The 27,889-nt window shown below is 63.0% G+C and overlaps 6 protein-coding genes and 1 long non-coding RNA gene across 13 annotated transcripts; 3 read left to right on the top strand and 4 right to left on the bottom strand.

The window, feature by feature from the left end:
• The first annotated feature begins 101 nt into the window (after positions 1-101).
• On the top strand, positions 102-1,315 carry TRMT112 (tRNA methyltransferase activator subunit 11-2). The gene is made up of 4 exons (XM_036417372.2): positions 102-575; positions 670-771; positions 866-955; positions 1,041-1,315. Exons 1-4 carry the CDS (start codon positions 498-500, stop codon positions 1,146-1,148), a joined length of 378 nt encoding a protein of 125 aa, XP_036273265.1. The 5' UTR covers positions 102-497; the 3' UTR covers positions 1,149-1,315.
• Positions 1,266-9,665, bottom strand: ESRRA (estrogen related receptor alpha). Of its 2 annotated transcripts, none has more exons than XM_036417348.2 (7): positions 9,541-9,665; positions 7,068-7,404; positions 3,931-4,047; positions 3,640-3,768; positions 3,075-3,242; positions 2,713-2,982; positions 1,266-2,300 (listed from the first exon to the last, which is right to left on the bottom strand). In XM_036417348.2, exons 2-7 carry the CDS (start codon positions 7,390-7,392, stop codon positions 2,041-2,043), a joined length of 1,269 nt encoding a protein of 422 aa, XP_036273241.1. In that variant the 5' UTR covers positions 7,393-7,404; positions 9,541-9,665; the 3' UTR covers positions 1,266-2,040. The 2 variants fall into 2 exon arrangements, with proteins under 2 accessions (XP_036273241.1, XP_036273240.1); XM_036417347.2 differs by lacking the exon at positions 9,541-9,665 and adding an exon at positions 8,851-9,062.
• LOC123651475 lies at positions 4,790-13,652 on the top strand. Its single transcript, XR_006740217.1, has 3 exons — positions 4,790-5,168; positions 6,961-6,962; positions 13,608-13,652. It is a non-coding gene; the product is annotated as an uncharacterized LOC123651475 (long non-coding RNA).
• Positions 9,705-14,663, bottom strand: CATSPERZ (catsper channel auxiliary subunit zeta). Of its 2 annotated transcripts, none has more exons than XM_036417371.2 (5): positions 14,463-14,663; positions 12,645-12,987; positions 10,950-11,029; positions 10,686-10,752; positions 9,705-9,954 (listed from the first exon to the last, which is right to left on the bottom strand). In XM_036417371.2, the coding sequence occupies exons 1-5, from the start codon at positions 14,481-14,483 to the stop codon at positions 9,845-9,847; spliced, it is 621 nt and encodes a 206-aa protein (XP_036273264.1). In that variant the 5' UTR covers positions 14,484-14,663; the 3' UTR covers positions 9,705-9,844. The 2 variants fall into 2 exon arrangements, with proteins under 2 accessions (XP_036273264.1, XP_045430049.1); XM_045574093.1 differs by having other exon boundaries at positions 9,807-10,158.
• A 14-nt stretch (positions 14,664-14,677) lies between these two features.
• KCNK4 (potassium two pore domain channel subfamily K member 4) lies at positions 14,678-21,216 on the bottom strand. 2 transcript variants are annotated; one of them, XM_036417355.2, is made up of 6 exons: positions 20,708-21,214; positions 16,989-17,112; positions 16,734-16,894; positions 16,404-16,590; positions 15,849-15,988; positions 14,809-15,307 (listed from the first exon to the last, which is right to left on the bottom strand). In XM_036417355.2, exons 1-6 carry the CDS (start codon positions 20,894-20,896, stop codon positions 14,924-14,926), a joined length of 1,185 nt encoding a protein of 394 aa, XP_036273248.1. In that variant the 5' UTR covers positions 20,897-21,214; the 3' UTR covers positions 14,809-14,923. The 2 variants fall into 2 exon arrangements, with proteins under 2 accessions (XP_045430035.1, XP_036273248.1); XM_045574079.1 differs by having other exon boundaries at positions 14,678-15,307; positions 15,849-16,590; positions 20,708-21,216.
• LOC123651474 (transcription initiation factor TFIID subunit 4-like) lies at positions 20,645-27,855 on the top strand. The gene is made up of 2 exons (XM_045574086.1): positions 20,645-20,668; positions 26,560-27,855. The coding sequence occupies exon 2, from the start codon at positions 26,580-26,582 to the stop codon at positions 27,543-27,545; it is 966 nt and encodes a 321-aa protein (XP_045430042.1). The 5' UTR covers positions 20,645-20,668; positions 26,560-26,579; the 3' UTR covers positions 27,546-27,855.
• Positions 23,521-26,681, bottom strand: GPR137 (G protein-coupled receptor 137). Of its 4 annotated transcripts, none has more exons than XM_036417350.2 (7): positions 25,992-26,681; positions 25,860-25,909; positions 24,975-25,200; positions 24,722-24,871; positions 24,484-24,612; positions 24,267-24,385; positions 23,521-23,853 (listed from the first exon to the last, which is right to left on the bottom strand). In XM_036417350.2, exons 1-7 carry the CDS (start codon positions 26,346-26,348, stop codon positions 23,658-23,660), a joined length of 1,227 nt encoding a protein of 408 aa, XP_036273243.1. In that variant the 5' UTR covers positions 26,349-26,681; the 3' UTR covers positions 23,521-23,657. The 4 variants fall into 4 exon arrangements, with proteins under 4 accessions (XP_036273243.1, XP_036273244.1, XP_036273246.1 ...); XM_036417351.2 differs by having other exon boundaries at positions 24,267-24,358; XM_036417353.2 differs by having other exon boundaries at positions 23,521-23,959; positions 25,992-26,531.
• Positions 27,856-27,889: the final 34 nt, after the last annotated feature.

The following is a 27,889-nucleotide window of genomic DNA, read 5'->3' as shown; positions in this document are numbered from 1 at the left end:
GCGGGCGGGCGGCTTATTTGCATAAGAGGAGGGGCGACGTTACCTAATTAACAGATTGGGGCAGGGTGACTGTTTCTTAACCGGAAGCGAAGGGCAGGAGACGCCGGTTCCGGGCGCCTGCGTGGAGTAAAACACGCTCATTTCGCACTCAACCGAGGCCCCGGCACTGCGACTTCCCTTCGTACAGCCCGCCCTGCACAGGACCTCAGCGAGGGGAGGTCTGGCTCGGGCACAGCCCCCGGGCCTGCCCCGAGACAGCCTCCGCCGGGATGCTCCCGGTAGCCACGCGTGACGCGAGGAAGCCTCGGCAGGACCTGCGCTCCCGCGAGCACCAGAAGTTCCAGCAGCTTCGGCCGCTTCAGCTCCTCCCGGCCCGGCGATAGGATAGAGCGCGGGGCGGCCCCGGAAGTTGATGCACAGAGGGACCCGGAAGTGACGCAGTGGAGTGCCTGCCTCCTTCCGGTTCCGGCCGGAGGGGAAAAGAGAGTTGCGGCGACATGAAGCTGCTCACCCACAATTTGCTGAGCTCGCACGTGCGAGGGGTGGGACCCCGTGGATTCCCGCTGCGTCTCCAGGTACAGCGCAGGGGCCGCTCGGGCGCCTGTTTCCCGGGAAGGAGAGGGAAACCAGGCTCCGATCCCTGCCCAGCCGAACCTTTCCGCCCTGCAGGCTACGGAGGTCCGCGTCATCCCGGTGGAGTTCAACCCGGACTTCGTGGCTCGTATGATACCGAAAGTGGAGTGGGCGGCGCTTTTGGAGGCGGCCGATCACGTGAGGACCCTGCCCCCGCCCGTGGGCACCCAGCCCCTTTGCTCCTGGCCCGGGTTGGGGATGCCCAGGGATAATTTAGGTCTCTTGCCCACAGTTGCGTCTGGCTGAGGTGCCCAAAGGGCCCATTCAGGGGTATGAGCAAGATGAGACGTTTCTGAGGAAGATGCACCACGTGCTGCTGGAGGTGAGCCTGGGCTGCCACTTGCTTCCTGGCTACACAGCCATACCCCGAGGCCGCCAGTGCTCAGGTCTTCCCCACTTCCCCGCAGGTGGAGGTGGTGGAGGGCACCCTGCAGTGCCCAGAGTCTGGACGTGTGTTCCCCATCACCCGCGGAATCCCCAACATGCTGCTGAACGAGGAGGAAACCGAGACGTAATCGCGCCAGGCACTCGTTTTTCATACTGTGACCATGTGTGTGTGTTTATGTATTTCCTGTTGGTTAGTTTTGTCACGTGTATTCCCAGCTCTTGACCCAGTGACACGCCACACAGTGTTCTTGAGCTCGATATATATGTTTTTCTCATTAAAGGTTCAAAACCAAAAGCGGTTTCTCTTTGCAACAAATATACATTAAAATAGAGTCTCTGTACAGCCACAGGCTCTGGGCCCTGGCTTGCCCCATGTCCCTGCGCCTCCCTGGCCAAACCCAAAAATAAATATAGTGTTATTGCTCTGCAGGGCATAGAGGCAGTGCTCTCCCTACCCCCTGAGGAGCCTGGGTGGGAGCTGATGGGGGATCCTGGCCACCCCAGGGGTCCAGGGGCTGGAGCCTGCTTGGAGTTATTGCTTCAAGGGGTGGAGGGGCAGAATGCCCAATGCAAATAATGAGAGGAGCCAAGGGGACAGGGGCTTTTGCTCTCCAAATTCCCCTCTGCTCTGGAGAGGGGGTCGGATTAAGCAGCAGCAAAAGCATCACCCACTGGGAGACTGGCCTCCACTCCCTTCCCTCCCTGAGATCAGGCTTCTGCCCCCCTCCCCTACACATCCCCTGCAGCCTCCTATGGCTTCCACAGCACCCCCTGCACTCTGGGGGCACCTTATGGCTTGCAAGGGGCAGCACTGTGCCCAGAGACTGGGCACACACGTTCCCAGCTTCTAACCCCCGAAGGAGGGGGAGGGGAGGGCATAGGGCCTGCTCCCAGGGACTGATGGTATTGCCTTGGCCCTGCCAGCAGGCTTGGCACTGCCGACCCCAGCTCTGCCCCCTTGGGGCTGGCCCCATGCTGGGCGGGTCCTGCCAGCACCCCCACCCATGCCCACCCCTTGCCTCAGTCCATCATGGCCTCAAGCATCTCCAAGAACAACTTGTGCATGGGCACCTTGCCCTCCAGCTTCACCCCATAGAAATGGGCCAGCACTTTGCCCGCTGTCTGGCGAAGGAGTGGTAGTGTAAGCAGCAGCCTGCCTGCCCGCCGCCTCTCAGCACCCCCTCCGGGGCCCGCCCGGCCTGCTTCATACTCCAGCAGGGCCTCATGGAGAGCTTCTCGCAGCTGCTCCACAGCCTCCGCATCTTCGATGTGCACAGAGTCTGCAAGGAGTGGGGAGAGAGCTTTGACAGGGACCATCTCCGGGGAGGAGAGAGCCCGCATGTGCCTGGGCGCTGAGGGATGGAGCCTACATAGGAGCCGGACACAGACTTGTTGGTTGTCTGAGGCAACACTCACTGCTTGTGCCCATGAGCCAGGGCCCACCCTTTCTCAACTAGGGTGCCCTCTTGTCCTCCCCGCCTCCCCTCCCACTGAGTGGTTCGCCTTTCCAGTGAGCACGGCACTAGGGTTCAAAGTCCCAGGTGCAGTTCCTGGGCCTGCGCTTGCCTTTGTGGCTTGCAGCAAGCGGCTGTTCTTCCCTGCGCCTGTTTCCTTGTCTGCAAAACGGGACTGCGCCACCGTGAGAGCTAGGGAGGGCCTCCTGGAGACTTGTCAGCACCTACCCGGGCTCACCTGAGTTGGCAAGGGCCAGGGCCTTCAGCAGGACGTACTCCTCCCGCTCCAGCCGCAGGGCCTGCAGCCGCCGCACTAGCTGCAGCAGGGCAGCCCCGAGTTCCCCCAGGCCAGCTGCTCGTGCCCCCTCTTCATCCAGGACCAGGTCCTCGGCGAAGGCCAGCTCGTCCTGCAGCGGCAGTGAGCGCTGGGCCACACCCAGCACCAGTACCTCCATCCACACGCTCTGCAGCACTGACATCTGGTCCGACAGTGACAGCGACGAGAAGCCTGGAGGCCACGGGAACACACCGGGCTGAGCAGGCACCGGCGCCAGGCCTGGCTGGCCTACCCGGGGGAGCCCGCGTCACCTGGTCCTTTACCTGGGATGCTCTTGGCCCAGCTGATGGTGACCACAATCTCTCGGTCAAAGAGGTCACAGAGGGTCGCCACGGCCGGGAGGTGTCCGTCAGGGCCCGCTGGGTCGGGCATGGCATACAGCTTCTCGGGCTCGACCACCAGCAGGTGGGACACCAGTGCGTTCACTGGGGCTGCAGTGACAGTTGGGAGAGGCACTGGAATTCATCACCTTGCAGGCCCTTTGGAGCAAACATCTCCTAGAGTCAGTCCCCCGGAGGCCATCCTCCAGCCACTGCTCAGACCCCTGTCTCCAGGAGGGGCGCTGCCTAACTCCCGGGGGAGGGCAGTCTGTGCGAACAGGTTCCGAGTGTTAGCAAACCTCTCCCTGTTCCCAGCTGTACTACTCAGGACAGACCGACAAAGGTCTTTTCACGAATGCTTTTTGGGGAAAACGGATAAGTGAATAGATGAAGGGAAAACGGGTCCCGGTGCCCAAAATAACTCCTGTCCTCAGAGAACCACACCAGACAGGCCTCTGGCGTCCTAGCGCAATCGCAACCCTAGAGCTCCAAGGAGCCACAGACTCACCCGTCTTCCGAGGGCCTCCAGCTACTGCCAGGGGGCCGGCCGGGAAGGGTCCTGGGAAGGGCAGGGGGTCCACCTCTGGTCGCCGCTTGTACTTCTGCCGCCCACCCCGGACGCGGTCCAGACGTACCCCTTGAAGTGCAGGACAGGGCTGTGTCCTAGAGGCTGGGGGCGGCTTGCTCTCCATAGCCCTCCTGCCCGATCCATTCCACCACCTCGTCTCAGGCTTTAACCCCCTCCAGCCCCAGGCGCCCAGCCCCCCAGCCCTTGCCAAGGCTCCTGCCCAGTACTCACCCTCTTTGAGCATGCCCACCCGCAGGCACTTGGTGAAGCGACAGGCCTGGCAGGCCTTGCGTCTCCGCTTGGTGATCTCGCACTCATTGGACGCCGGACAGCTGTACTCGATGCTCCCTGCCAGGAAGAGGCAGGGCTCCAGTGGCGGCCTCCCAGGGCCCAGAGGCCCAGCAGACAGGACAGCCCTGACTCCCCGGGCAGGCACGGGTCTGGGGAGAGCAGGAGTGCTGTGAGTGGGGCGGGGAAGCCGGGGGCAGTGAGGGGAATGGCTGCTGGGCTGGGGGCCCCTGTCCGGGCAAAAGGGCTGAGACCAGGGGAGTCAGGCTGCATATGCCTCTTGTCAAGCCACGTCTCTGGTCTCCTGCCCTCGTCTGCTCTCTTCCAGGGTCACATGGCCTCTCCCTCTACTGCGCACTTCTCATCTTCACCTTCCATGGCCTCCAGGGTGTCTAACACCGACTCCTAGGAACTCCGAGGCACTTTTCTTTTGCTTTTAGGACACCCTCCTGGTTTCCATGCCACTCACTGGCCCCTTGGTGGGCTCTGTGCGTCCCCTGTGCTCCTTCCATTGGAGAGCCTCAGGGCTGCCCTCAGACCCGTCTCCTCTGACTCATCCCCATGCTGATCGTCCCTAAGTCGTGGGCTTTCAAATCTGTATCTCCTGCCTAGACCTGCCTGGACTACTCATCCCTCTGCCTCCTCCACATCTCGCATGTCTGTCTAGAAGGCCGCACAGATGAAACCGGTTTGGCTCAGTGGATAGAGTGTCGGCCTGTGGACTGAAGGGTCCCAGGTTTGATTCCGGTCAAGGGCATGTTGCTTGGTTGCAGGCACATCCCCAGTGGGGGGTGTGCAGGAGGCAGCTGATCTATGTTTCTCTCTCACAATGTTTCTAACTCTCTCTCCCTCTCTTCCTCTCTGTAAAAAATCAATAAAATATATTTAAAAAATAGATTTGTAGAAGACTGCACAAAGCTAACCCGTCCGAAAGGCAGCCCATGATGCACCCCTCCAAAACCGCAACTCCACCCATCAGCTGCTCACGCAGACACGCAGGCGGCATCTCTCATTCTGTCTCCGCCCCAAATCCAACCCGTCAGCTGATCCTGGGGGGCTCTGCCTCCCAATATGGCCTCCTGCTCTGCCCTTGCCTGAGGCACCTGATTAAACCTACTTTAGGTCCTGCCCCTCCCATGCTCCATCCCGCCAGTGACTCCCCTTCTCAGAGTAAAAGCCCAGTGAGGTCTGCACCCCTGCTCTCAGCCCTCTGATCGCTTCCTCCTTGTGCTCTGCTCTGGCTCCAGGCCCCTAACTCAGGCCACAGCTCCCTTTCCATCAGGCTCTCCTGTGGTCACCTCAGGGGGCCTTCCCTGGCCACCCTGCCAGGGGAGGGGGGATGAGGATGCCACACGGCCCTCTGTGGGGAGTTTCTCATCAGCTCTCCGCACCATCAGATATGCCACCTGTGTCCATATCTATCTTCGTTATCATCTGTCTCCGGACTTTAGCATGGGCTCCAGGGGGGCATGGCACTTGGTGGGCGCTCCTAGCTGGCGCATGACCCAGCCTGGCAGGACTGCTTCAGGGCCTGAATGACACACCAGCCAACATGCCCTTCACACGTTCCTCCTACACCCTACCCACACCTCCGCTCTCAGCTCAAGACACCCCCTCCAGGAAGCCCTCAGAGCTCCGGACCCAGCCAGGTTCCTCGGTCCTCGCCCTGCTGCTCGCTCCCAGCCCTTACACAGCTGTGCTGTAACAGCCGTGCGCGAGGCAGCATTTCCTCTCCCTCTGCTAGGAGGAGGAGTGTCTGAGGACCCGCCGTCCCGCCTTAGCCCCCGTGTCTGGAACAGTGACCAGGGCGGCAAAGCACAGGTCTGTCGAGCTCTGGCGGCTGCCTTGGGGCCTATCCTGGCACTTTCATTCACCAACTGTGTGACCTTGAACCAGTCCCACAAGCCCGCGAACCCTCAGTTTTCTCATTTGTAAAACTGGGTGGTAGAAACAGCACTTCTTATGAAGGTGAGTTGTGAGGAGGGGGTAATTGAGGTCCCACGTGCAGCATGGTTCCTAACACCTAGATATCAGTAGGTGGTTACTTATGGCTAGTGCTCAATAAATATTTGTCCACTGAGTCAGCAGCAAAGGAAGGGTCCCAGGGTGTCAGGAGACACCTGGATCTGAACCTGTTGGCTCCTGGGCTCCAGAGACAGAGGGGGCACTGAGGTTTTACACCCATGGGTGTTGGCAACGGCAAAGTCAAAATGGCTCATGTGTCACAATCATTCGTGAGGCACCTGTCCAAGGTTCAGTTATTAGTAATAAGCAGAGGCAGCAGTCTGGCATGTAAGAGCTCGACTCTGGACCTGAATTGACCCAAGTTCAAATCCTAGTTCTGCCATTTTCTACCTTTAGGACTTGGACAATCTAAAATAATCTAAAACCCTCACTGGGCCTCAGTTATAATATTGGTGGCACCTTGCAGGTTGCTGTGGGGGTACCAGGTCATGAATGTACTCAGGAAACGTTCTCAGAAATTATACATGTTCCAGCCCCAAAGCAACCAGAGCTTTACATGAAAGCATAAGGAACAGGCACATCCCGAGTGCTGCTTATGACACCACCGCCTCGCTCCTATTTTGATATGCTTTCCTGAGCGAGAGAAGCCCCCTGAGTGCTATCAGCAGGGGGCCTACCAGTCTTTTTAAAGTTAGGTTCTGACATAGGATGTAGCCCCTCTCAGCCATAAAAACCTGTGCTGACGCTATTTTGGGGGAGGCAGTGGGAGTGTTTTACGCTAGCGAGAAGCCAGGAGCTGCCAGGAGCAAGAACAAAGCTGAGGAGCAGGCAGAGGCTGTCTCGAGCTGTTCAGACGGTGCCGGGCCTGTCACACCCAGGAAGACATCCCGAGTGCTCGCACATCCCACATCCAATCTACCAACACATCCTGCTGGCTGTTTCACTTTTAAGGGGAAGAGCATTCCTCGGAGGTAAGAGAGCTGCGAGGACCGGACTGCCAACCCCAAGTGGTGGTCTGGGGGGGGGGGGGGGGTCTAGTGCCACTCAGCGGTGCACCGATTGGGTGGTGCCAGGCCCCGCGGGCAAAGGGCACAGAGGTGGGGATAGGGGCTCACCCTGGATGGTCCTCTTGAAGAAAGCTTTGCAGGCCTCGCAGGATGCCACACCATAGTGGTAGCCCGAGGCCACGTCTCCACAGACCAGGCACAGGCGTTTAGGCAGGGAGCTGAGCACCAGCTTCCCGCCGCCCTGCTCGCCGGGCCCAGCCCCCTCCCCATCCTCCTCTTCCTTGTGGCCTGGCAGGTGGCGCGTGGGAGCTGGGCCAGGGGCCAGGGCCACCGGGGGCTCGGGCTCGGTCTCCGAGGAACCCTTTGGGCTGTCGGGGCTGGCTGGCTCTGCCTTGATGTAGAGAGGCTCAATGCCCACCACCTGGCTGGACATGGCGCTGGTCACCTGCGGGGAGAAGCCTGTCAGGGCGCAGGGAGGTGCTGGGTGGGGGGTGGAGACACCCTGCCACCCTGGTTGCCCAACCCCAGGCCTGGGGCCAGGCTGCCAGTATCAGTGAGGGGGAAGGAGGAGGTACAGAGTCCAAGGAAGGGCTGCCCATGGAAAGCCCCCCCCCTCCCTTGTTGCCATGGGAATAGTCTCCAGAGCCTCCAGGGCCAGTAACTGACAGCAAGTTGGTCCCATTTAGGAACCTGCAAGAGACTTAGAAACCCCTTACTCCTGCCCAGGCCAGGGAGCAGGGTAACCTTGGCCCCAGGCGACCTTCAGCTCCATCCGGAATCCTCAACTAGAAATGGGATACCCTCTCAAATTTCTCCAGACAGGGACCTCCCTCTCCCTCTCCCCAGTGTATCCCCAAGAGCACAGAGGCGGGGGAGGGGGGTACACAAGCCCAGGGCAGGTGGATGTGCTCACAGGCGTGTGTTCACACCCTCACCCACTCTCACTCACCCGGGCGGACAGCCGTCCTCACCTGCCCATTCAGCATGGCCCTTCCCCAGCCCCGTTCCCATTCACGCTCACTCCTTCCTCCCAAGTGCATGGCTCATCAGCAAAATCATAACCACACACTCACCCTGACACGCTCACTCCCACGCCCTCCTGGCCCCCGCACTCGCAGGCACAGCCCCTCGTGGGAACACATCCAGATCTTTCACACCTGACACTGCCCCCTCCTGTCCCAGCAAGCCCACTCCAAGGCGCACCAACGGGCAGGCTCCGCCTCCTTGCACATCCCCCCACACCCCACCCGCCGGCACGTCCACTCGTCCACTCCGCTGCCGCTGCCGCAGAGCCCTCCTCCTGGGGCGCCCCGCCCCCCACCCCTGCACACCTATGGGAAGTTGCCTAAAGTTGCAGCGTTCCCCTCCCCTCCCCCTCCGCCCGCTGCCCGCCGGGCCCTCGATCAGGTTATCAGGAAGTAAGTGGGCAGTGCCAGGGAGGAGGAAGTTCTCCCCGGCCTGTGCGATGACCTTTGACCCAGAGAGGAGGGTGGCCCACGGCCCCTACGAGCGCCCCCACGTGGTCTTCAGAGCCCCTTCCCCGACAGGGAGCCCTCCCCATCTTCCGCCCGGCCCGCCCCTGGGACTTGGGCACGCTCCGGGCCGCACTGAGCCCTGCCCGGGACGGGACCCGAGGCCCCAGCCCGCCCTGGCTGAGGGCTGGAGCCGGAGCCCAGCCGGCCCTGCCCCAGGCAGCACCCCGAGCCTGGACGGCAGGTCCCGCCCGGACCCCGGGCTCGGCTGGCTCTCCACCGGGTCCCAGCCCAGACCCGGGCCGGACCCCGCCCGGAGCCCGCCCCCCGCCCGCCTCCCTATGAAATCGCCTCCCGCCTCGCACATGGCCCCCGCCCCCTCCCGCCCACCTCCCCAGCGCTGGCCCCTCCGCCCGGACCTGGGGCTCCGGCTGGGCGGCCGGGCGGGCATGGGGGCCGAGCGGGCCGGAGCGCCGGGTGAGCCGGGGGCCGCGGGCGCCTCCTCCGCCGCCTCCGCGGGCCGCGCCGCCCCGCCGCGCCGCGTCCCCTCACTCGGCGGCGCCGCCGGCGGCTTGTAGGACACAAAAGGACATCGCGGCCGCTTCCTACTCCGCTCCTCCAGCTGACAGCGGGGGCGGGGCCGCCATGCAAAACAGGGGGCGGGGCCGGCGCCCTATGCTAATCAGACCGGGGGAGGCGGCGCCGGCGCCGGGCGAGTCCGGCAGCGCCGGCGGAGCCAGCGGGCGGCTCCCGCGGACGCCCCGCCCCGTGGCCGCCAGCCACGGCGGCGCACTCGCGTCCGGGCCCCGCGGGGGGCGTGACCGGGGACGACGCGAAGTGGCTCGGGACGGGGGCGGGGCAAGAACGCCTTCACGAAACGAGACGGAGGAGGCGGGGCGCGCCGTGCGCGAGAGGAGTGGGCGACGGCGCCCCGAGAGACCACGGCGCATGTAAATGAGGCCCGACTAGCGGAGCGGCCATATCTGCATATGCATGAGGGGCGGGGCCAGCGTGCCCGGGAAGGCGAGTGCTTTCCCTTTTTCCATTCCCCCCCCAACCAGGGAACACCGTCGGGGCCCCTGGACCAAAGGCCCGGGACCCCCTCAAACCTGCGGAATCCGGGGTGAGAAAAGCAGATCGACCACATGCAAGAAGTCCTGGATGCCGAGTCCCGGGGAAGGCGGAGCTGGTATGGCCCCAACGGAGAACGCGCTCAAGGTCACTGCGGTGACCGAGTGAAGGTCACGGGAAAGGCGGGGCCACGTGCGTCCGCCTCACGCAGACAGCCACGCACTGACTCACAGACCTCGCACAGGGTCTATTTTATTTCTCTAGGGTTCAAATTCCACACGGAGAGGGCCGGGTTTGGGTCCCCGGGCGGGGCGCGGGCAGGGCTGGAACTGGGGGCCACGCTCAGTGCGCGGAGACGTGCAGCCTCCGGTTCCGCCGCTTCCGGAGACCCTCGATGTACCGCTGCAGCTGCTTGGTCAGGAAGTGGTCCCTGCCGATCTCCGACTGGTAGGCTGGAGGAGGGAGCTCCGCTCAGGGCAGTCACAGGGGCCTCACCCGCAGCAGGTGCCACGAGGGCGATGGGAGGAAGGGAGGACCGGTGATTTGGTGGACTGGAGCTCTAAGGGAACTTTGGATCTCCAAGGTGCCGGGCCCTGTCGGTTTTGTTTCAAGTCCTGCGCCCCAAACAGATTGGGGGCCGGGGGTGCGAAGCGGGACTGGATATGGAGGTGGAGGATGAATGGGAGCAAGATGAAAGAAAATGTTGCGGGCCTGATCTTGGACAGCGGAAGCTTTTTGGACACCTTCTGGGGCACTCAGCATTTGCCATTAGCCAGCCCCTACCCCTCACATCACAACCAGGGCAAACCAGTGAAGGTTTACCCCAAATAACCTACTGTCCAGAGGCTCCTCACATTACCCGGGGGAGGGCCAAGGCCACCAGAGGCTGTCATCGCCCTGGGCGGTCGGAGAAATCGCCTTAGAAAAGCCGCCAGCTGGAGGGGGCCTGCGCTGAAACGAGCCCAGCCCCTAACCTTTGCCCATGGTTTCCCCATCGGTCTCCCTTGTCCTGTCCCCCAACTCTACTTTCTGTGGGGCTCTTATGATATTTGTGAGTAGTAAGAGAATCTGACAGGGCAGTCACATCCCGAAATCCCACTGCCAGGGACTCAAACCCTGCAAAATCCCCCAAGGTCTCATGGGAGCTTGGGCTGGGGCGGGGGCCGGGGGCGGGAGGACTCACTCCGGAGGGCTTTGGTGAGGATTTCCAGGACTTCATTCTCCATGAGTTCCAGCAGGGGCAGCGGCATCTGAAGGGGCAGCAAGAGGCTCCATGCCCAAGGGACCCCAGCTCTGCCCACAGCTGAAATGCCCCACCTGCTGCCTGCAGCCCAAGATGCCCAACCAATCTGTCTGCCCCCCACCCTACAGACCACCCGCTGCCTTCATCCCTCACCCCTCACCCCCCACCCCACCAAAACCCCCAGTCTCCCTGGGTGCCTCCCACCCTGTTCTGCTGCTCCCTCCAGTAGGCTCGGTGGTGTGTGTGCTTCATGATGTTGACTGATGACACGGAGGCATCGAAATCTGGGAGGAGAGAAGAGAGGCCGCAGTCACCGACAGGCCGCTGGGTCTTTCTGGGACGGAGGAGATGTGCAGGCTGACACCCGGCATGGACAGTGGTCCTCCGAGAGCAGCTCCCGGTGCCACCTCAGCAGGAAGCAGCGTGGGGACAGTGGTTTCCAGCCCTGGGCTTCATTCTCTCTCCCACCAAGGTCCTGGTTCTGACGGCCCCACTGTGTGACACTTCAAGCCAGTGACCAAAGCTTTCTGACCTGCAGGGTCTTCATCTGTAAAATGGGGCAATAAAAACAACCCCTGGCCCTGGCTGGGTAGTACATTGGTTAGAGCATCATCCCAATACACCAAGGTTGAGGGTTCAATCCCTGGGCAGCGCACATACAAGAATCAACCAATGAAACAGTAAGTCAGTCTCTCTCTCTCTCTCTCTCTCTCTCTCTCTCTCTCTCTCTCATCAATATTTTCCCCCCCAAATGAATAATTAAAAAGAAAAAAATAGCCTGGCCATTGTGGCTCAGTGGTTGAGTGTCGACCCATGAACTACCACATGACCAGGCTGTGGCCTCAATGCCCAGGAGGGGGCATGCAGGAAGTAGCCAATCATCATTGGTGTTTCCATCCCACTCTCCCTCTCTCTCCTCTCTGAAGTCAATAAAAACATATTTTAAAAAGAAGGAAGATAAAAAGAATAACCCCTTATGGGGATGATGAAGTTTAAAGGCGGTCATACAAGGGCAGCCCAGTGCCTGGCACACTAGCTCAACGGACAAAGCGTCAGCCTGAGGACTGAAGGATCCCAGATTTGATTCCTGTCTCGGTTGTGGACACATCCCCAGTTGGGGGTGTACAGGAGGCAGCTGATAGATGTTTCTAATTCTCTATCCCTCTCCCTTCCTCTCTGTAAAAATCAATAAAATACATTTTTAAAAAATAATTAGCTGTCATTATATTGCTATCAGTTCCAATTATCTGATGAAGTGCTGGGGGAGGGGGAGAAGGGAAAGGAAAATACCCAAAAGTGACCAGCATGAAGTAGGCGCTTAAAAAGAATTACCAATGCCCTAACCGTTTGGCTCAGTGGATAGAGCATGGGCCTGCGGATTCAAGGGTCCCAGGTTCGATTCCAGTCAAGGGCATGTACCTTGGTTGCAGGCATATCCCCATTACAGGGTGTGCAGGAGGCAGCTGATTGATGTTTCTCTCTCATTGATGTTTCTGACTTTCTCCCTCTCCCTCTCTGTAAAAAATAAAAAAGCAATAAAATTTTTTTTTTAAATCATCACCAGTGACTGAATAAGTAACAGGAAGGCACCTCCTCAACCCTCGAAAACCCACCGACAAGAAATTAACTCCTTCCTCTCAACCCTCCTGGTGATCCCATTAAAAGCACGGTCTGGGCCTGATGACCAGGCCTGGGAGCATTTTCCTGCGTGCCTCTGGGGACCTTGCCTGGTGCCTGCCCAGTAGGGGGCGCTCCAAGAATGTCTGGTTTATTAGCGCAGGCTAACTCTAGAAACTTGGATCCTACAGCTTCCCATGATTTACACCCAACAGAAACGGAGGCCTTGGCGGGCCAGCCCCCTGCCCAGTGGGCACCCACAGCCGCGGAAGCCACACTCACCCATCTTGCTCCCGAAATCCTCAAGTCCCTCTACATCGCCTCTCTGGGGGCTCCGCTCCAGCTCCTCGGAGGTGTAGGCATCCAGTTCCTCCTGCCTGGTGCCAGCCTCGGCAGTCCTCTCGCTCCATCCCTCCCAGGCGCCCCCATCGCTTGAGGGCTGCTTGTACCACTGGCCAGCCTTCCAGTCTTCGCTGCTGTCCTCCGGGTCCAGGTCCTCATAGACATCTGTCAGCTGGATGTTCAGCCGGGGCTGCGACAGCGTGGCCCTGGTCCACAGGTTCCGGATGTCACCCTTGGAGCCGGACTTGCTCGAGTCATGGGGGCTCAGAGACTTGGCCATCGCCTGTGGACCACAGACACCCAGGAGAGCTCAGCACGCCTGTCAGCATGGCTGTCATCAACAAATCGACAGGCGGCGAGGGCCGGCATGCTGGCGAGGACGTGGGGAGGGGGAGCCCTCGTGCCCTGGTGGTGGGAATGCAGATTGGTGAGGCCACTGTGGGAAGCATTCTGGAATTACTTCAAAAAGTGAGAAACGCGCCCTCACGGGATGGCTCAGTGGATAGAGTGTTGGCCTGCGGACTTGGGGGGGGGGGTCCCCAGGTTCGATTCCAGTCAAAGGCATGTGCGTTGGTTGCAGGCACATCCCCAATGGGCGGTGTGCGGGAGGCAGCTGCTCAATGTTTCTAACTCTCTATCCCTCTCCCTTCCTCTCTGTAAGAAAACCAGTAAAATATTAAAAAAAAAAAATGAGAAATGGAACTACCTTATGACCCAGCAATTCCACTTATTGGATAATATCCAAATAAACCCAAGAGCTAATTGGGAAGAAGATATGCGCCTCTATGCTCATTGCACGGTTATTTACAATAGCCAAGGTTTGGAAGTAGCACGTATGGAGTGGGGGAGCTGTGGTACATGTACACAATGGAATACTACTTGGCCATTAAAAAGGTGGGGGAGCCGAAACCGGTGTGGCTCAATGGATAGAGCACCCGCCTGTGGACTGAAAGGTCCCGGGTTCGATTCCGGTCAAGGGCATGTACCTTGGTTGTGGGCACGTCCCCAGTAGGGAGTGTGCAAGAGGCAGCTGATCGATGATTCTCTCTCATCGATGTTTCTAACTCTATCCCTCTCTCTTCCTCTCTATAAAAATCAATAAAATATATATATTTTTTAAAAAAGGTGGGGGAATCTTACCCTTAGCGACAGCATGGATGGACCTGGAGAGCATTATGCTAAGTGAAATAAGCCAGTCAGAGAAAGACAAGCACCATATGATTTCACGCATATGTGGAATCTAATCAAATACACTAACAAAATAATAACAGGTTCATAGATAGAGAACAGACTGACAACTCTGGGGAGAGAGTTCAAGGCTGGGTGAAAAGGTGAAGAATTAAGCAAAAACAACAACAAAACTCATAGAACAGTCTGGTGATTGGGAGGGGACAGGGGAGGGGGAAGGAGAGGGGGGCGGTAAGATAGGGTATAGGAGGGACAAATGGTGACAGGAGACTTAATAAAAGTATGTAGATTTCAGGCGTACAGATTATGTATTATAAAAGTGTACACCTGAAACCTATATATTTTCATTAACCAATATCACCCCAATAAGATCAATTAAAAGAAACAAAAACAAGGAAAGCCAGGCGGCTGGGAGTTGAGAGGTGTCACCCAGGGCGCAGAGGGGAGCGGGAGGGAGGAAGAGGCGGGCAGCCACTGGGGCCGGTGGGCGCTGGGGGCGGAGGCGGGAGCACCGCAGGCCGCGGTGGATGAGTCGGGGCTGGCAGGATGCGGCCCAGGGAGAGTTCTTACTTTGAAAGGCTTTTCCTCCATGGCTCTGCCCAACGGACACCCGTCGCCACGGGCCTCGCGGGCGGCAAAGGGGTCGCGCGCCGGGGAAGGGGGCGGGCCGTTCTGGAGAGGACGGGGCCTCGAGCAGCCTCCACCGGACACACATGCCCCCACTGCGGGCCCACATGCCCCCCCTCCGGACACACATGTCCCCCGCCCCCGCCCGCCCGCCCGGCGGGTGCGGGAGGCCGGCGGCCTGGCTCCCAGGGGGCCCCGCCCCGCACTCGCCCCCACTCGCGCCCTCGGAGCGCACGCGCAGCGGTAAAGTTCCCTTTATTGGGGCCTGAGGCCCAGCGGGGTGCGGGCCGGTCCCGGACAGGAGCGGGCCCCACGGGGCAGGAGGTGACGGAGCGAGGGGGGCCGGGCGCGCAGGGTTCTCTGGCCCGAGCGGAGCCCGCGGGCAGAGCCGGGCGCCGTGCCGCCTACACCGGCGCGCCCTGGTGGCGGGGGCGCCGGGGGCCGCGGGGCCGGGCGGGCCTCCTGGCGGGGCGCGGGGCGCGGCGGCGGCCCCGGGGCGCGCGGGCCACCCCGCCGCGCTCGCTCTGCGTGTCGGAGGAGTCGTCGATGAAGGCCAGGCCCTCGCCGGGGTAGTCCAGCGCCGAGGCCGGGGGCGCGGGGGCGGAGGGCGGGGAGGCGAGGGGCGGGGCGGCCTTCTCCGGGGGTGCGGGGGGCGCGGGGGGCGCGGGGGGCGCGGGCGGCGGCCGCTCCTTCTCCGGCGACGGCGGGATGGCGGGCCCGCCTCGCTGGGTCACCCGCGCCGTCACGGTGCCGGTCCAGCTGGCGGCTTGGGCCGTGAAGCCGCCCATCTGCGGGGCGGGGGGGGACGCAGTCCTCAACCTGGGGTCTCCCCCGCGGCACCCCAGCCCCGCTCCCCGGAGCCTGCCCTTCGCCAGCCGGGCGCCGCTCCTCTGCCCGGGCCTCCTGCCCCAGCCCGGCCCGCCGCACCCTCTCGCCTCCTTCACCGCACCGAGGCCCCCTAGAACGAGGCTTTTCTAGAATCCCCGGTTATCCCCGCTCCCCGTCCCGGCCCCAGAGATCCCCCAGCTCCCCGGCCCGTTGGGAGGAGCGGGGTGACAGACTCAGAGGGTATGGAGCCTGGAGAGTGTCAGACTGTCTGTGGGTACGTCCGCGCTGGCTGAGCCCCTCACACTGACCTACCTGCTGCCCGTCTGCAGTGCCCGGTGACGCGCCGCCGGGTTTTATTCGGGTAAATCCTCCCCCGGCCCTCAGAACCGAGATGGAGCCCCCCAGCCCTGTCCGAGCTTCCCCGGCCCCGCTGGTGCCCATGGGGCGCGCCCGGCCCTGCCCAGAGTCCACCTGCCCGGACACAGCGGCGGGGGCGCCTACCTCGGCCCGCGTGCGGCGGAGCACGGCGCGCAGCCAGTTCCCGATGGTGGTGAGCACCGAGGCGAAGTAGGCCAGGCCCAGCAGGATCCAGAACCACACCAGCGGCTGGTAGGCTGCGTGCGTGTGGCCGGGGTCGGCGCCTGGGACGCGGGGGGGAAGGCAGAGAGGTGGGTGCGGGCCCCTCTCCCCAGCTCAGGAGAGAGAGGATCCCCTCCCGGACAGGGCTCGGGCGGTGTGTGCAGGCATGCCACGTGAGCGCGCATGGCCCGAAGGGGCGCAAGGTAAGAGCGTGGGAGTGGGAGCGCTCACGTGCAAGAGTGGGAGCATGTGTGAGGGGTGCACCCTGACATGTGTGTGAACATGCATGCAGGCATGCAAGAATGAAAGTGTTGCATCCGTGCAACCAGGTGAGGGTGCCTTCCGTGCGCGGACATAGCATTGGGGTCATCCCGTTTGAGGGCACAAGGCCCGCGGAGTTGGGTGGGAGACGGGGGAGGCAGAGCCTGGGCAGGAAAAGGCGGGCAGGAAAGCACAGCTCCAGAAAGGGGGCCTCACCGGCCACATAGTCCCCGAACCCCACGGTGGTGAGCGTCACCACCACGAAGTAGATGGCTTCCAGCTTGCTCCAGCCTTCGGTGTAGCAGAAGGCGAACATGGGGGCGACCACAAACAGCAGGCAGCCGACCAGCAGGAAGAGCACCGCCGACAGGACCCGCACCAGCTCCTTGGGCACGTGCCACTTCTGCGGGGAGGGCACAGGCGGGAGCCGGAGCCCGATCCTCCGCGCTCACGCACACCCCTTCCTCCGGGAGGCCCCGCCTTCCCCGGCCTGGGAGGGAAAGGTGTCCTGAAGAAAAGGCGCCCCGGGCGGGCGGAGCGGCTCACCAGGAAGATGGCTTCAATGTGGCCGATGCCGTGGCGCAGGGCGGAGCCCAGCCGGTCCCCGACCCCTGCCAGCAGGAACCCGAACAGCGGGATGCCCACCAGCGCGTAGACGATGCAGAAGGTGCGGCCGGCGTCTGTGCGCAGGGCTACGTTGCCATAGCCTGGGCGGAGGGGCCGTGCGGGAGATCTAGGGGCTACCTGACCGCCCCCCTCCCCCTGCACCTCCCCCTAGAGAGAGCCCAGCCCCTCCCCCACCGATGGTGGTGATGATGGTGCCGGAGAAAAAGAAGGCGGCGCCCAGGTCCCAGGCCGAGTAGTTGCCTTGACCGGTGGAGTTGATATCAGGGTTTGCGCCCCCGCCCAGGGCATCGGCCACCTCCTGCGGGACAAGGCACAGGGGAGGAGCCTCAGTCCCCACCCCCTGGCCCTCCAGCCCCTCCCAGCTGTCTCCTTCCTGAATGTCTCCCTTTGAACACACATTGCACATGGGGCGACCCAATGCTGTCTGACCTCCACATTGCTTTAGAAACATCTAGCTGCCCCCTAATCTCGCACAACAGATTTTCCACTTCACAGTGATCAAGAGCACAGACTCTGGGACCAGGCTGTCTGGCTTCAAATCTTGGTGCTGCGTGAACATGGCGAAGTCTCCGTGCCTTTGTTTCCGCATCTACCACCCGGGGATGGAGCTAACAGCACCTACCGTCTCACCTGGCGGGGAGTGAGAGCCCTCCCAGCAAAGTAAGCACCGTGTGTCTCATGCAGCGGCCACGCCTGGGACTTCCAGCTTTCCCCAGACACCCCCCCCCCCCATTGCCCCACGGAAGCTGCCTCTGAGTCCCCTACCTTAGAACATGTGATGGAAGTGAGGGACCCTCCCTCCAGGCAGGTGCATCTACCGTCAACATTTCCATCCCGTTTCTGTGGATCTGTGCACACACAAGGCCCTGCCCGCCTGCTGAAGGCCTGTGCTACAGAGCAGGTGCTCAGCAAACACGGTTAAATCACTGCAATGGCCATGTGTCTGTCCCTGTTGCCAGGCAGGGCAGGGCCTGTGTTTTGAGAGGGCCTGCCCTAAGAGACAGAGGTTGGGGCACAATGGGGTGGGGGTGAATGGGGCCCTTCCCCACAGCCCACAGCACACAGAGCCATAACACAAAGGCAGGGAGGGAGAGGGGGATCAGAAACCACCTCTCTCACAGAAACCGGTTTGGCTCAATGGATAGAGCGTCGGCTTGGGGACTGAAAGGTCCCGAGTTCGATTCCGGTCAAGGGCATGTACCTTGGTTGCGGGCACATCCCCAGTAGGGGGTGTGCAAGAGGCAGCTGATCAATGACTCTCTCTCATCGATGTTTCTAACTATCTCTCTCCCTTCCTCTCTGTACAAAATCAATAAAATGTATTAAAAAAGAAAAAAAAAGAAAAAAAAAACTGCTAATCTTAAAAAAAAACCAAACAAAAAAACCCCACCTCTCTCTCTCCCTGTCCTCATTAGCAGGCCCTTTCCAAATGAACGGTCCTGAATGAGGGCCCGCCCCCAGCTCCCAGAACGGAGCCCCCCAACACACACACACACACACACACACCCCACTCAGGCTTCATGCCGCTCTTCAACCTGGTTCCTTCCAACCTCCCTGCCCAGTCTCCTCTCCGGATGAACTCTCCCATTTGGGAACCCACATTAGGTGACCTTAACCCCAGATTTCTGAGATGATCTCATTTCCTGTAATAATAATTTTTTAATAAAGCCAAGAAGTGAAATATATGATTTAAAGTGATTTAATATTTATTTTGCAACACTTTTTCTGGTAAATTCACCACTTAAGGGGGGAAAAAATCCTTTGTCATCCTGTGTGTCCTAATTTTTGTTTCAAATGACTAGGCATCTGCTAAGTCTGAGCTCTACAGCCATTTACCCATTTCTCCCTTCCTCCCAGCCTCCACGCCTCTGCCCGCCCTGCAACCCAGCCACCCATCTCTAAATTCCACCCGCTTGTCTGCTACCAGCTCTTCCCAAAGGCCCTGGCACCCCCCTCCTTGCCCCCAGCACCCAGCCCAGGCCCAGCCTACAGCAGGTGGTTAGCAAAGCAGGAAGTGGGGAAAGTGGCGTTCCCACCCAATTCTGTAGTGACCTGTCCACGGAGCTGTCCCCTCGCCCAGATGTGGCATCCTCTAGGCCAGTGGTCGGCAAGCTCATTAGTCCACAGAGCCAAACATCAACAGTACGAGAGCCACATTTTTTAAACTTAAACTTCTTCTGACGCCAATTCTTCAAAACAGACTCGCCCAGGCCGTGGTGTTTTGTGCAAGAGCCACACTCAAGGGGCCAAAGAACCGCCTGTGGCTCGCGAGCCGCAGTTTGCCAACCACGACTCTAGGACACAGCTCGCATCTGTCCCGCCCCAACGCCCATCCCCTGCTGCCTCCATGGTGCCGGGCACAGCACCTTGTTCCCAGCGGCATGACTGCTGCCTGGCTAATTGTGGAGAGAAACAGAGCAGCTGCTGCCCATCCTTCTCATCTCTGCCTTCCTTTACTTCTTTTTTATTCGGGAAAAAGTAACTCCGTTGTGAAGATAAAATAGGTCAGGTTCCCTCCCTCCCTCTGCCCTGTGGTCTGGTCAGACTCTCCCTCCTGCCCAGGCCTCTCTGAGCCTCTCTCTCTCTCTCTCTCTCTCTCTCTCTCTCTCTCTCTCTCCCCCCCCCCCAGGGGCGGCCTGACCTTGTCTCTGCTGCACCCTCCTAGATGCCCCATCCTCATCTCTGCTCTGGTCCTGCCACAATGGGAATCGCAGGAACACAGGGGCCTCCACGCTGATGGCTCCTCCCTCCGGAAGAGCAGGCGGGGGAAGAGGAGTGATCTGTCCTAAAGTAATAAACACCATTTATCAAAGCTAAACCTTAGTGTTTAATATGACAGCGACTCAGGAGTGAGAGAAAGCCATAGAGGTGAGGCTGACCGTCTCCCGGAAAACAAGCTCACCCTTTAGTCCCTGGCCGGGTCCCTGGCTGCCTCCCCTCCAGCCTCTAAGCATAAGCAGGTGTCCTGGGTGAAGGGGCGCTAACCGCATTCACGATGCACACACAGGCGGAGGCGGCCGGAAGCCTCCGGAACCAACTGCGCTGTTTGTAGGTGCGCTTCTGGGGGAGGGTGCGCAGTGTTCCTGGGCTCCCCGGAGGTGTCTGTGGCCCCGAGGCAGCATGGGAGCCCGGGTGGGGATGCCAGAGTTAGCAAATAAAAATACTGCCAGGGGCACGGTCACATTTAAAATCCATTCCTTGTTTGGCTGGAATTCACATGTAATGGGGTGCCCTGACTTTTATCTGGTAACCCTAACCCAGTGGTCGGCAAACTCATCCGTCCACAGAGCCAAATATCAACCGGACAACGATGGAAATTTCTTTGGAGAGCCACATTTTTTAATCTTAAACTTCTTCTAATGCCACTTCTTCAACATAGACTCGCCCAGGCCGTGGTATTTTGTGGAAGAGCCACACTCAAGGGGCCAAAGAGCCGCGTGTGGCTCCCGAGCCGCAGTTTGCCGACCACTGCCCTAATCCATGTGACAAGGTAACCTATCTCATTGCTATAGCCATTTGCTCATTTCTTCTTTCCTTTCTTCCTTCCTTCCTTCCTTCCTTCCTCCTCCCTCCCTCCCTCCCTCCCTCCCTCCCTCCCTCCCTCCCTCCCTCCCTTCCTTCCTTCCTTCCTTCCTTCCTTCCTTCCTTCCTTCCTTCCTTCCTACCTTTCTTGTCTCCACCCTGAAGGAGACCATCCAGGCACTCTCCAAAGCCAGGCACAGCGAGGAGAGCACGCTCCCCACACATCACATTGAAAACAGAGACGTGCCCCCAGCCTCTGCTCAGCCCTCAGGGGGCCAGCCTGGAAGCAGCACCCGAGCTCACGGCCCCACAGGCGTGCACTGGGGCCAGGGGTCCCGGGGGAGCTGCCAGGGGCCCTGCCACCCACGCACCTTGATGAGGAGCCCCAGGTCCCCGTCGCTCACGCACGGGTGGGTCCGCAGGAACTTCTCCCGGACCTCCCCCAGCTCCCGCTGGGCCTGCTGCTCCAGCGGCTGCTCCAGCGCCCGGAACACCAGCGCGCCCAGCACCAGGTAGAGCAGGACCAGCGCCAGCAGGGCCAGGAGCGTGGTGCTGCGCATGGCGGGCCCCGGGCCCGGCGGCTCCGGGAGGGCTGTGGTCACTGCGGGCAGAACCGGGATCTCCGATCAGTCACCTGCCGGGCAGCCTCCTCCAGCCCCTGCCCACGGGGAGTCACTGAGCCTCCGGCTCCGCTGCCCTCGGAGGCCCTCGCCCCCGGCCCTCCGGCTGGGCGCTTGGTACCAGGACACACCCAGCCTCCCTGCTGTGGTCCCCCCTCACCTCCACTCCCGCCCTCAGGCCCTCAGCCCCTGGGGGGGGGCCCTCTGGGTGCCAGAAGAGAAGAGGGACCCGAAGGGAAGAGGAGGGAGGAGAGTGAAGAGGAAGAGCCGGAGCCTGCTGGGGGAGAGGCAGGGGAGCGGGAAACGCCAGCGGGTGGGGGTGCGGGGGGTGGGGGGCTGGGAGGACGGCGTGGGAACGGCCTCCGCGAGGGCGGCGCGGGCAGGAGAAGGGGAGGAAAGCCGGCGCACTGGGCGGGGACCAGGATGCCGTCAGGCTCGCCTGCTGCCACCGCAGCATCTCCCTCTCTTGGCTGGGCTGGGCGGGGATCCCCCAGGCGCTGCCCCCTCCCCCGCCCGGCCTCCAGGGCCCCCCCGAGCCCCGCCCGGCTTTCGAGGAACCAGGGTGGGTCGGTCCCGGTGCAGGTGCGCGCAGGGGTGGGCCGGGGCGGGAAGGAGCGGGGCGGGGCGGGGGCCGCACACGGACCGGGCCGCCTACCGGGCCTGGCAGCCCCTGGCCGCGGGCGGGCGCCCACGCACACGCGCCGCACAAGCTGGTGCCCACGCCCCGCCCGCAGCCCGCCGCCGCCTGCGCTCGCCCCGGCCACACCGCCCCGGGCCGGAGGGAGGCCGTCACACGTGTGCCCGCACCTGCGGGAGCCTCTCGGACCCCGGCCCCGCGCAGCGCCGGCCGCCACCCCGCACGCCGCACCGCGCCCACACCTCGGAGCGCGGCGGGCGCCGCACGATTCCCGGGGCGCCCACGCGGGAAAGAGAGGGGGCCCCACCCAGCGACGCCCCTCCGCCCCGAGTGCCCCCGCCTCGCACTCCCTGCCGCCCCTCCGCCCGCACTCACTGCCGCCCCGCTGCCACGGAGGCTGCGACCCGCTCCCCGCGGCCTCCCCGGAGCCGGTGCCTCCCCGGAGCCGGTGCCTCCCCGGAGCCGGTGCCTCCCCGGAGCCGGTGCCTCCCCGGTGCGGGCTGGGCCGCGGGGGCAGCGGCAGGGGCGGAGCGGCGGCCGCGGGGCTGGGACCCCCTCCCGCCGCCTGAAGCCCCCTCCTACCGCGTTAACCCCTCCGGTGCCGCCTCCGGGGGCTGAGCCGGCGCCTCTCCCTGGAGACAAGGCACAGGCGCCCGCAGGGATGCCGCTGGGTCCGGACGGAGCACGGAGCCTGGCACCGCCCTGCCCCTGGGGTGGCCAGCACTCCCCTCCTGGAGGGCACCACGCTACTCTCCCCGCTCCCTACAGGGCAGAAGGGCCCTCAGCTCCTCCCTCCCCCCTCCACAGCCTGGCCCCGGCTCCACACTGAGGGAGTGGCCACACTGGGCACCTGTCCCTGCTCCCGTATCCCCATCTTTGGTCCTCTCCCCATGCCAGTCCCAGCTGCTTGAACTGCCAGGGCACTGGCATATCCTGGAGCCTGGTTCCTCTCTGCTCTCACCCGCTTTACAGCCCCCTCCTCTGCAAAGACCCTGCTGGGGTCCTCTGTCCCCCATGGGTGGTGGAAGCCTGGGCGCCAAGGCTGATCCCTGCCAGTAGGGGCCTGACGGCATGCCCAAGCTCTGGGGCCTGCAGGTCCCGCTAGTAAAAAAGGGGAGTTCATCTTCATCTGGGGGTGCTATGCTGAGCACTAAGGAGGGCAGCGTGTGTAAGCCTGGCACACAAATGGCAGCAACTTTCTGTTCAAAGAAAAGTGACTGTGCCCGCCCCAGGGGCCCGAAGGCTGGGGCCCAGGACAGTCCCAAGTGCAGGGCTTCGAGACAGGCTCAGTGGTAGGCGCCAGGACTGGGAAGGCGGGAACAGTCAGGTCTGCGTGCAGGCGACAGACCTTCCCTAAGCACCTCCCAGCGGGGGACTAGCCTGCAGGGCAACGGCAGCAGAAGGCATGGCTGTGCCGTTAGCGGTGGCCAAAGAGGGGCCGGGACTACCAGGTAGACTGTGGGGGGGGCCCAGGCTACCAGCCAACCCACATCTGGCAGGGAAACGGGGGCCAACTCTTCCCCCACAGCCCCGGACCAGCCCCCGACCTGAAGGCCAGGTTGGATGTGATCCAGGGGAGCAGCGTCCCCAGAAATCCCGTCCACTCGGAGATGCAAGACATAATCACAGTGCCGCGGACCCAGCAGGGGACATGGTTCCCGGGCCCAGGGGGGGAGCTTCTAAAAACAAGCGGCACTTGAAGCAGGTGTTAAGGAAGGAGTAGAAATGATTCATGTAGACAGGGGGCTGGAGGGAAAGCATGGCTCCTGGTCTCCCTTCTGCTCAGATCCAGGCTCCTCCCGCACCCTGCCCTCCAGCCTGGGGAGGTAGGCAGCCCCTGCCCGCCCAGCAGCCCCCTCTGAGGGCCCGTGTCTGATCAGCCTCAGCCACGCAGACAAGGTTCGAGGAGCACAGAAAGCGGTCAGCCTGGGGCACAGACACTGTTTATTGAGTGGCAGACACAGGAGAGGTAGCTGGCTCCAGCGCGGAAGCGGAGGCGCAGGTCATGCCAGGGTGCCGTGCGCATCTGGCAGGCAGGGCCGTGCCCCCACCAGCACAGACTCACTACAACGGACGTGGCAGGGAGCTGGCCGGGGAGGAGGTGGCCACAGCCCCTGGGGTCCCGGGCAAGAAGCAGCAGATGAACTTGGCACAGGGGCCTGGGTGGGGGGGTTGGGGTGTGAGTGTTCGGGGCAGGTGGAGGGGATCACGTCTGTGGAGTGGAGTAGAGGCTGTGGTGGTGGCTGCCAGGGTCCAGCACCTGGGAGAAGAGCAGAGGCGTGGTCCGAGTCTGGCTGCCCCCGTACCAGCCTGGCTCCCGCCCGATGGCGCCGTACCAGCTGCCGGAGCCGAGGCTGCCGGACATGCTGCAGACAGAGAAACAGGGTCGGTTACGAGGCAGGGACCGGGGCCGCACGCACAGGAGTTGGGGCGGGAGAGAGGCTTAGAGCAGAGCCCAGGAACCCAGACGTTCCAGGACCCAGCGCTTGGGCACAGCGCACGGTAGCCAACTGCATCCTCGGGGCAAGAGGGGGAAGCCAGAGGGGCCCCCACCAAGTACAGAGGCAAACAAAGGCCACGGCGGGGGCTGGGGCTGGATGCCAAGACCTGGTCCCCATGGCACCACGGAGCGGGCTGGGAGCTCAGGGGCCTGCGGTGGGCGGAGGCTCCTACCTGGTGCTCTCGCCCCGCCTGTGCCCCCAGGAGCAGCTCTCCTCCTCGCAGTGCCCGGCCCGATCGAAGAAGTAGGAACGGGAGCCAAAGACCTGGCCGTTGAGGATGTGGCTGGTGCTCTGGGGGAGGAAGCCGCCATTGATGCTCTCCCAGCCCCCGCTGGCCTCCCACGGCCACCCGGCCCCGGCCCAGTGCCAGCCCTCCGCACCGGCCTCACCAGATCCTGTGACGGCCGGTGCACCCGGAAGAAGCCCACCAGCAGGGTCGTGGGCAGCAGCTCCCACACAAAGAGGATGAGGCCGAACACGAGGTAGCCTTTGTTCCCCAGGTCGTTCACCAGGTCCGCCTGCGGGAGAGCCAGGGCTCAGCCAATCTGCAGCGGTGCCAGGGGGGCACCCGGACAGGGCCCAGGGGCCACGGCTACTGAGGAGGCAGCAGACAGGCCAAACGCCCACCTGATCGGAGACATTGTACCAGTCATAATCGAAGGCGTCCAGCCGGCTCCGGGGAGCCAAGGCCAGGGCCGCCAGGTTGTAGCAGGCCCGACTGGCATAGAGCAGGACCATGGCACCGCCCATGGCAGCCGCCTGGCACACACTGGTCCCCTGAAACAGATGACAACAGGGGACCCTCAGCGAGGGGAGGCTCCGGCTTCCTCTCCGCCCGGAGACCCCCAAAGGACACCAGGCATCAGGGCTGGGACCCTACCTTGGCCTCCAGGTAGATGCTGGTGGAGGGTGCCCGCCGGGCAACAAGGCAGAGGCAGGCGGCAAGAGAGAGCGCGCAGATAACGAACAGGGAGTCGCTCACCAGGACGCGCACCAGCAGGAGGGCCCAGGGCTGCGCCGGGCGCCGGCGGGACAGCACCGCGCACAGCACATTCACCAGCAGGAAGAGCAGCGAGGCCCCCACGAAGGCCCCTCGGACAGCCAGCCTGCAGCCACGGCACAGTCAGCCCCACACTCCGGCCCCGCTCACCGACCACCAGCCGCCCCAGGAGACCTGGCGCCCATCAGACCCTCAGGCCTCAGTCCGCACTGGCTCCTCCAGCTTAACAGACGGGAAACTGAGGCCCAGGGGGTCAGAAGGTGACCGACAGCTGTAGGACAGTGGAAGGAGCACTGGATCGGGTGTCCGAAATCTGGGCTGAAGCCCTGGCTATGCTTCCAGCCACTTCTATGACCTTGAACGTGTGGCTTTATCTTCCTGGGCCTCAGTTTCCTCATCTCTCAAGCAGACAGGAACAGCCTCCCAGGTGAGTGGTAAGAATGACAGATGTCTGTGAAAGCGCTTATTAAGTGGCAAGGTGTGGTACCCAGGACGGGAGCCTCGCCACCCAAGGTCACCCAGAAGCCGTTTGGTTTTGGAGCTTCCAGCTCCTCCTCTGTCCTGGACGACACTGGCACCGTCTCCCGGCTGCTTCTATAACCACTGCCCTTCACCCACGCCACACTTCTGCCCGGCCTCCTGTGCCAGGCGCGTCACCTTCCCCAGCTTTCACAAACATCCCCCGAGGTGTCCTCCCCCCGGCCCTGCCACACGGGAAGGGACAGACACGGGGGGGGCGGGGGGGGCGGGGGAGGACAGACTTACAAGCCTCGGCTCATCTCGGGCCGACGTTTCGCCTTGGCTTTGAACACCACCTGGGAGCAGAGATGCCCATTATTCCTTCGGGCTTGAGGCTCGCCACTCCACAGCCCATCCCCACCCAGTTACCACGGTTACCTGGGCAAAGTAGAGATTCATGAGCGTCAGTGTGAAGAACTGCAGGCAGACGGGGCAGCAGTAGAGAAGCCAAAAGGGCAGGGGCCCCAGGCGGTTGGCCCGGGGGGTGTCTCGGAAGTAGAAGGAGAAGAGGGTGGTGCGCAAAGCAGCCCAGAGCAGACAGAGTGCCAGGAACACCGTCTGGTAGCTGAGGCGCTTGTGTCCGTACAGGAGCACCAGCCAGAGCTGGGCATACACGGAGAAGAAGAGCAGGGCGTACAGGGTGGTGTAGGCCGCAGTCAGCCCCAGGGTCACGGCCGGTGGCAGCGCAGGCACCAGACCAGCAGCAGGCACCAGGCCAGACAGGTTACTCTCCATGTCAGAAAGGGAGGCCTGAATCCTGATGCGGAGATGGAGGGGCTGGCAGGGGGCCAGGGAAACACAAATAAATACGCGGGGGTGGGAGTTGCAGGGCGCAGCGACAGAGGGGGCGTCTGGGGGGAAAGAAGTTGTGGCTGGCCAGGCCCTTCCCTGGACCGAGGGAGGGGCAGTGGCTCTTGCAGCAGCCCTGGCTGCGGGGCACTCTCAGCCCGGGGTCCTGCACTCAGGATGGGGAAGGACAGTCTCTCCTCTCCGGGGCTGAGGGTGGGGGTGGGGAGCGTCGCCTCCGTGGGCCAGACCCAGAGCCGGGAGCTTGGGGTGCAGAGGCTGAAGGAGAAGGGTCCTTGGCCTTTGTCGCTCCCGTCGTCCCGGCAGGAGGGGGAGAGCCGCCGATGCCTGCTGGCTCTGGGCAGCGGCTGCGGCGTGAGGCGCTCAACACCCGGCTCTCCCCCTCCTCCAACTGCGGGCTCTCTCCCCTCCAATGATCCGGACGAGGCGGGGCGGGGGCTCTGCCTTCAGGCCTCGGGATGCCGGGCGCTGGCCCCAACCCACCCCCCCTGCGCCCACTCTCCAGCCGCGGGAGGCGGGGGCAGGCCGGCGCGGGGCTCTCAGTCCACCTCTGGGGGTGCCAGCTCCGGCCGCTGGGACCCGGGCCCTGGCTCCGGGCTCCAGCGGCTCCGCCCCCTCCTGCGCCTGCGCGGGCGCCGTCCGCTACGCAAACTGCGCGGGTCTCACCGCGGCCCCGGCCGCGCCCGGCGCGCAGCCGTCCGAGAACGGGCGCGGGCTACGCCGCCGGCGGTGCCGGGGTTACGCGGGGCGGCGGGCGGCCGAGCGCCGGGTGGGCCGGGCCCGGAGCCGCCGGTTCCCACGGCCCTCTCCCCCCATCCCCAGGCCGAGAGGGCGGCAGCGGCTTCCCCTCGCCCCGTCTCCGAAGGAAACTTCCGCCCACAGCCAAGATGGCCCTCGGGCCCCGCCCTCTGGGACGGAGCCCGCGCCCCCCGCCGCCCCCGGGGGCGCCCGCCCTCCGCCCTCGCGGGGCGCGGCTCCCGCTCACCTGGTCCGCCGCCCGCGGGGCGCAAAGTCCCCCCGAGCCGCGCGGCCACCCGCACGGGGGCCCTATCCCTCCCGCGGCGCCGCGACAGTCATCCTGCCGGGGAGGCGCCCGCTTATCTCCAGGCTCCCCGGACTGACTGACGCGCGGGGAGTGCCCTGAGGCGTGCGGTGCGGGGCGAGGTCCCCCGTGGGGAGGCGGGGCCCGGCCCCCGGAGCGGACCGCGTCGTGACCGTGACCGCAGCGGCGAGGCGCCCGCGCTGGGCTCGATGGGGCTTTGCTAGGTGCTTTCGCCGCCGCGCTCCGCACTCGGCTTACACAGCGCCCGGGCCCCTGCGGGAGGGGTCGTTATCCCCATCTTTCAGGGTCGGGAACTAAGTCCCGGAGGGGCTGAAGGACTTGTCAGCGGAAGCCAGACCCCGGAGGACCCCCCACCCGCTCCCACCCGCGCCCAGGTACACGGAAGTCGGGAGCCGGGGCTCCGGGG

The sequence above is a fragment of the Pipistrellus kuhlii genome, unplaced genomic scaffold, assembly GCF_014108245.1.
Source record: "Pipistrellus kuhlii isolate mPipKuh1 unplaced genomic scaffold, mPipKuh1.p scaffold_m20_p_59, whole genome shotgun sequence".
NCBI classification, from domain to species: Eukaryota; Metazoa; Chordata; class Mammalia; order Chiroptera; family Vespertilionidae; genus Pipistrellus; species Pipistrellus kuhlii.
Note: the sequence above shows the minus strand (reverse complement) of the source record. Positions and strands in the feature narration are given on the sequence as shown.

Coding starts and splice junctions, on each gene's coding strand:
- TRMT112 (XM_036417372.2), top strand. CDS start 498: ATGAAGCTGCTCACCCACAATTTGCTGAGCTCGCACGTGCGAGGGGTG. Junction 772..865: donor TTTTGGAGGCGGCCGATCAC/GTGAGGACCCTG, acceptor TCTTGCCCACAG/TTGCGTCTGGCTGAGGTGCC. Junction 956..1,040: donor TGCACCACGTGCTGCTGGAG/GTGAGCCTGGGC, acceptor ACTTCCCCGCAG/GTGGAGGTGGTGGAGGGCAC.
- ESRRA (XM_036417348.2), bottom strand. CDS start 7,392: ATGTCCAGCCAGGTGGTGGGCATTGAGCCTCTCTACATCAAGGCAGAG. Junction 2,983..3,074: donor CTGGGCCAAGAGCATCCCAG/GTAAAGGACCAG, acceptor CGTGGCCTCCAG/GCTTCTCGTCGCTGTCACTG. Junction 2,301..2,712: donor CCTGGCCCTTGCCAACTCAG/GTGAGCCCGGGT, acceptor CACTCCTTGCAG/ACTCTGTGCACATCGAAGAT.
- CATSPERZ (XM_045574093.1), bottom strand. CDS start 14,483: ATGGAGGAAAAGCCTTTCAAA. Junction 10,753..10,949: donor GGAGGGAGCAGCAGAACAGG/GTGGGAGGCACC, acceptor CTGCCCCTTCAG/ATGCCGCTGCCCCTGCTGGA. Junction 10,159..10,685: donor CCTCACCAAAGCCCTCCGGA/GTGAGTCCTCCC, acceptor CTCCATATCCAG/TCCCGCTTCGCACCCCCGGC.
- KCNK4 (XM_045574079.1), bottom strand. CDS start 20,896: ATGCGCAGCACCACGCTCCTGGCCCTGCTGGCGCTGGTCCTGCTCTAC. Junction 16,591..16,733: donor ACATTGAAGCCATCTTCCTG/GTGAGCCGCTCC, acceptor CCCTCCCCGCAG/AAGTGGCACGTGCCCAAGGA. Junction 15,308..15,848: donor TCCGCCGCACGCGGGCCGAG/GTAGGCGCCCCC, acceptor CCCGCCCCGCAG/ATGGGCGGCTTCACGGCCCA.
- GPR137 (XM_036417350.2), bottom strand. CDS start 26,348: ATGGAGAGTAACCTGTCTGGCCTGGTGCCTGCTGCTGGTCTGGTGCCT. Junction 25,910..25,991: donor TGAATCTCTACTTTGCCCAG/GTAACCGTGGTA, acceptor CTCTGCTCCCAG/GTGGTGTTCAAAGCCAAGGC. Junction 24,386..24,483: donor ACCGGCCGTCACAGGATCTG/GTGAGGCCGGTG, acceptor TTCCTCCCCCAG/AGCACCAGCCACATCCTCAA.
- LOC123651474 (XM_045574086.1), top strand. CDS start 26,580: ATGGGGAAGGACAGTCTCTCCTCTCCGGGGCTGAGGGTGGGGGTGGGG.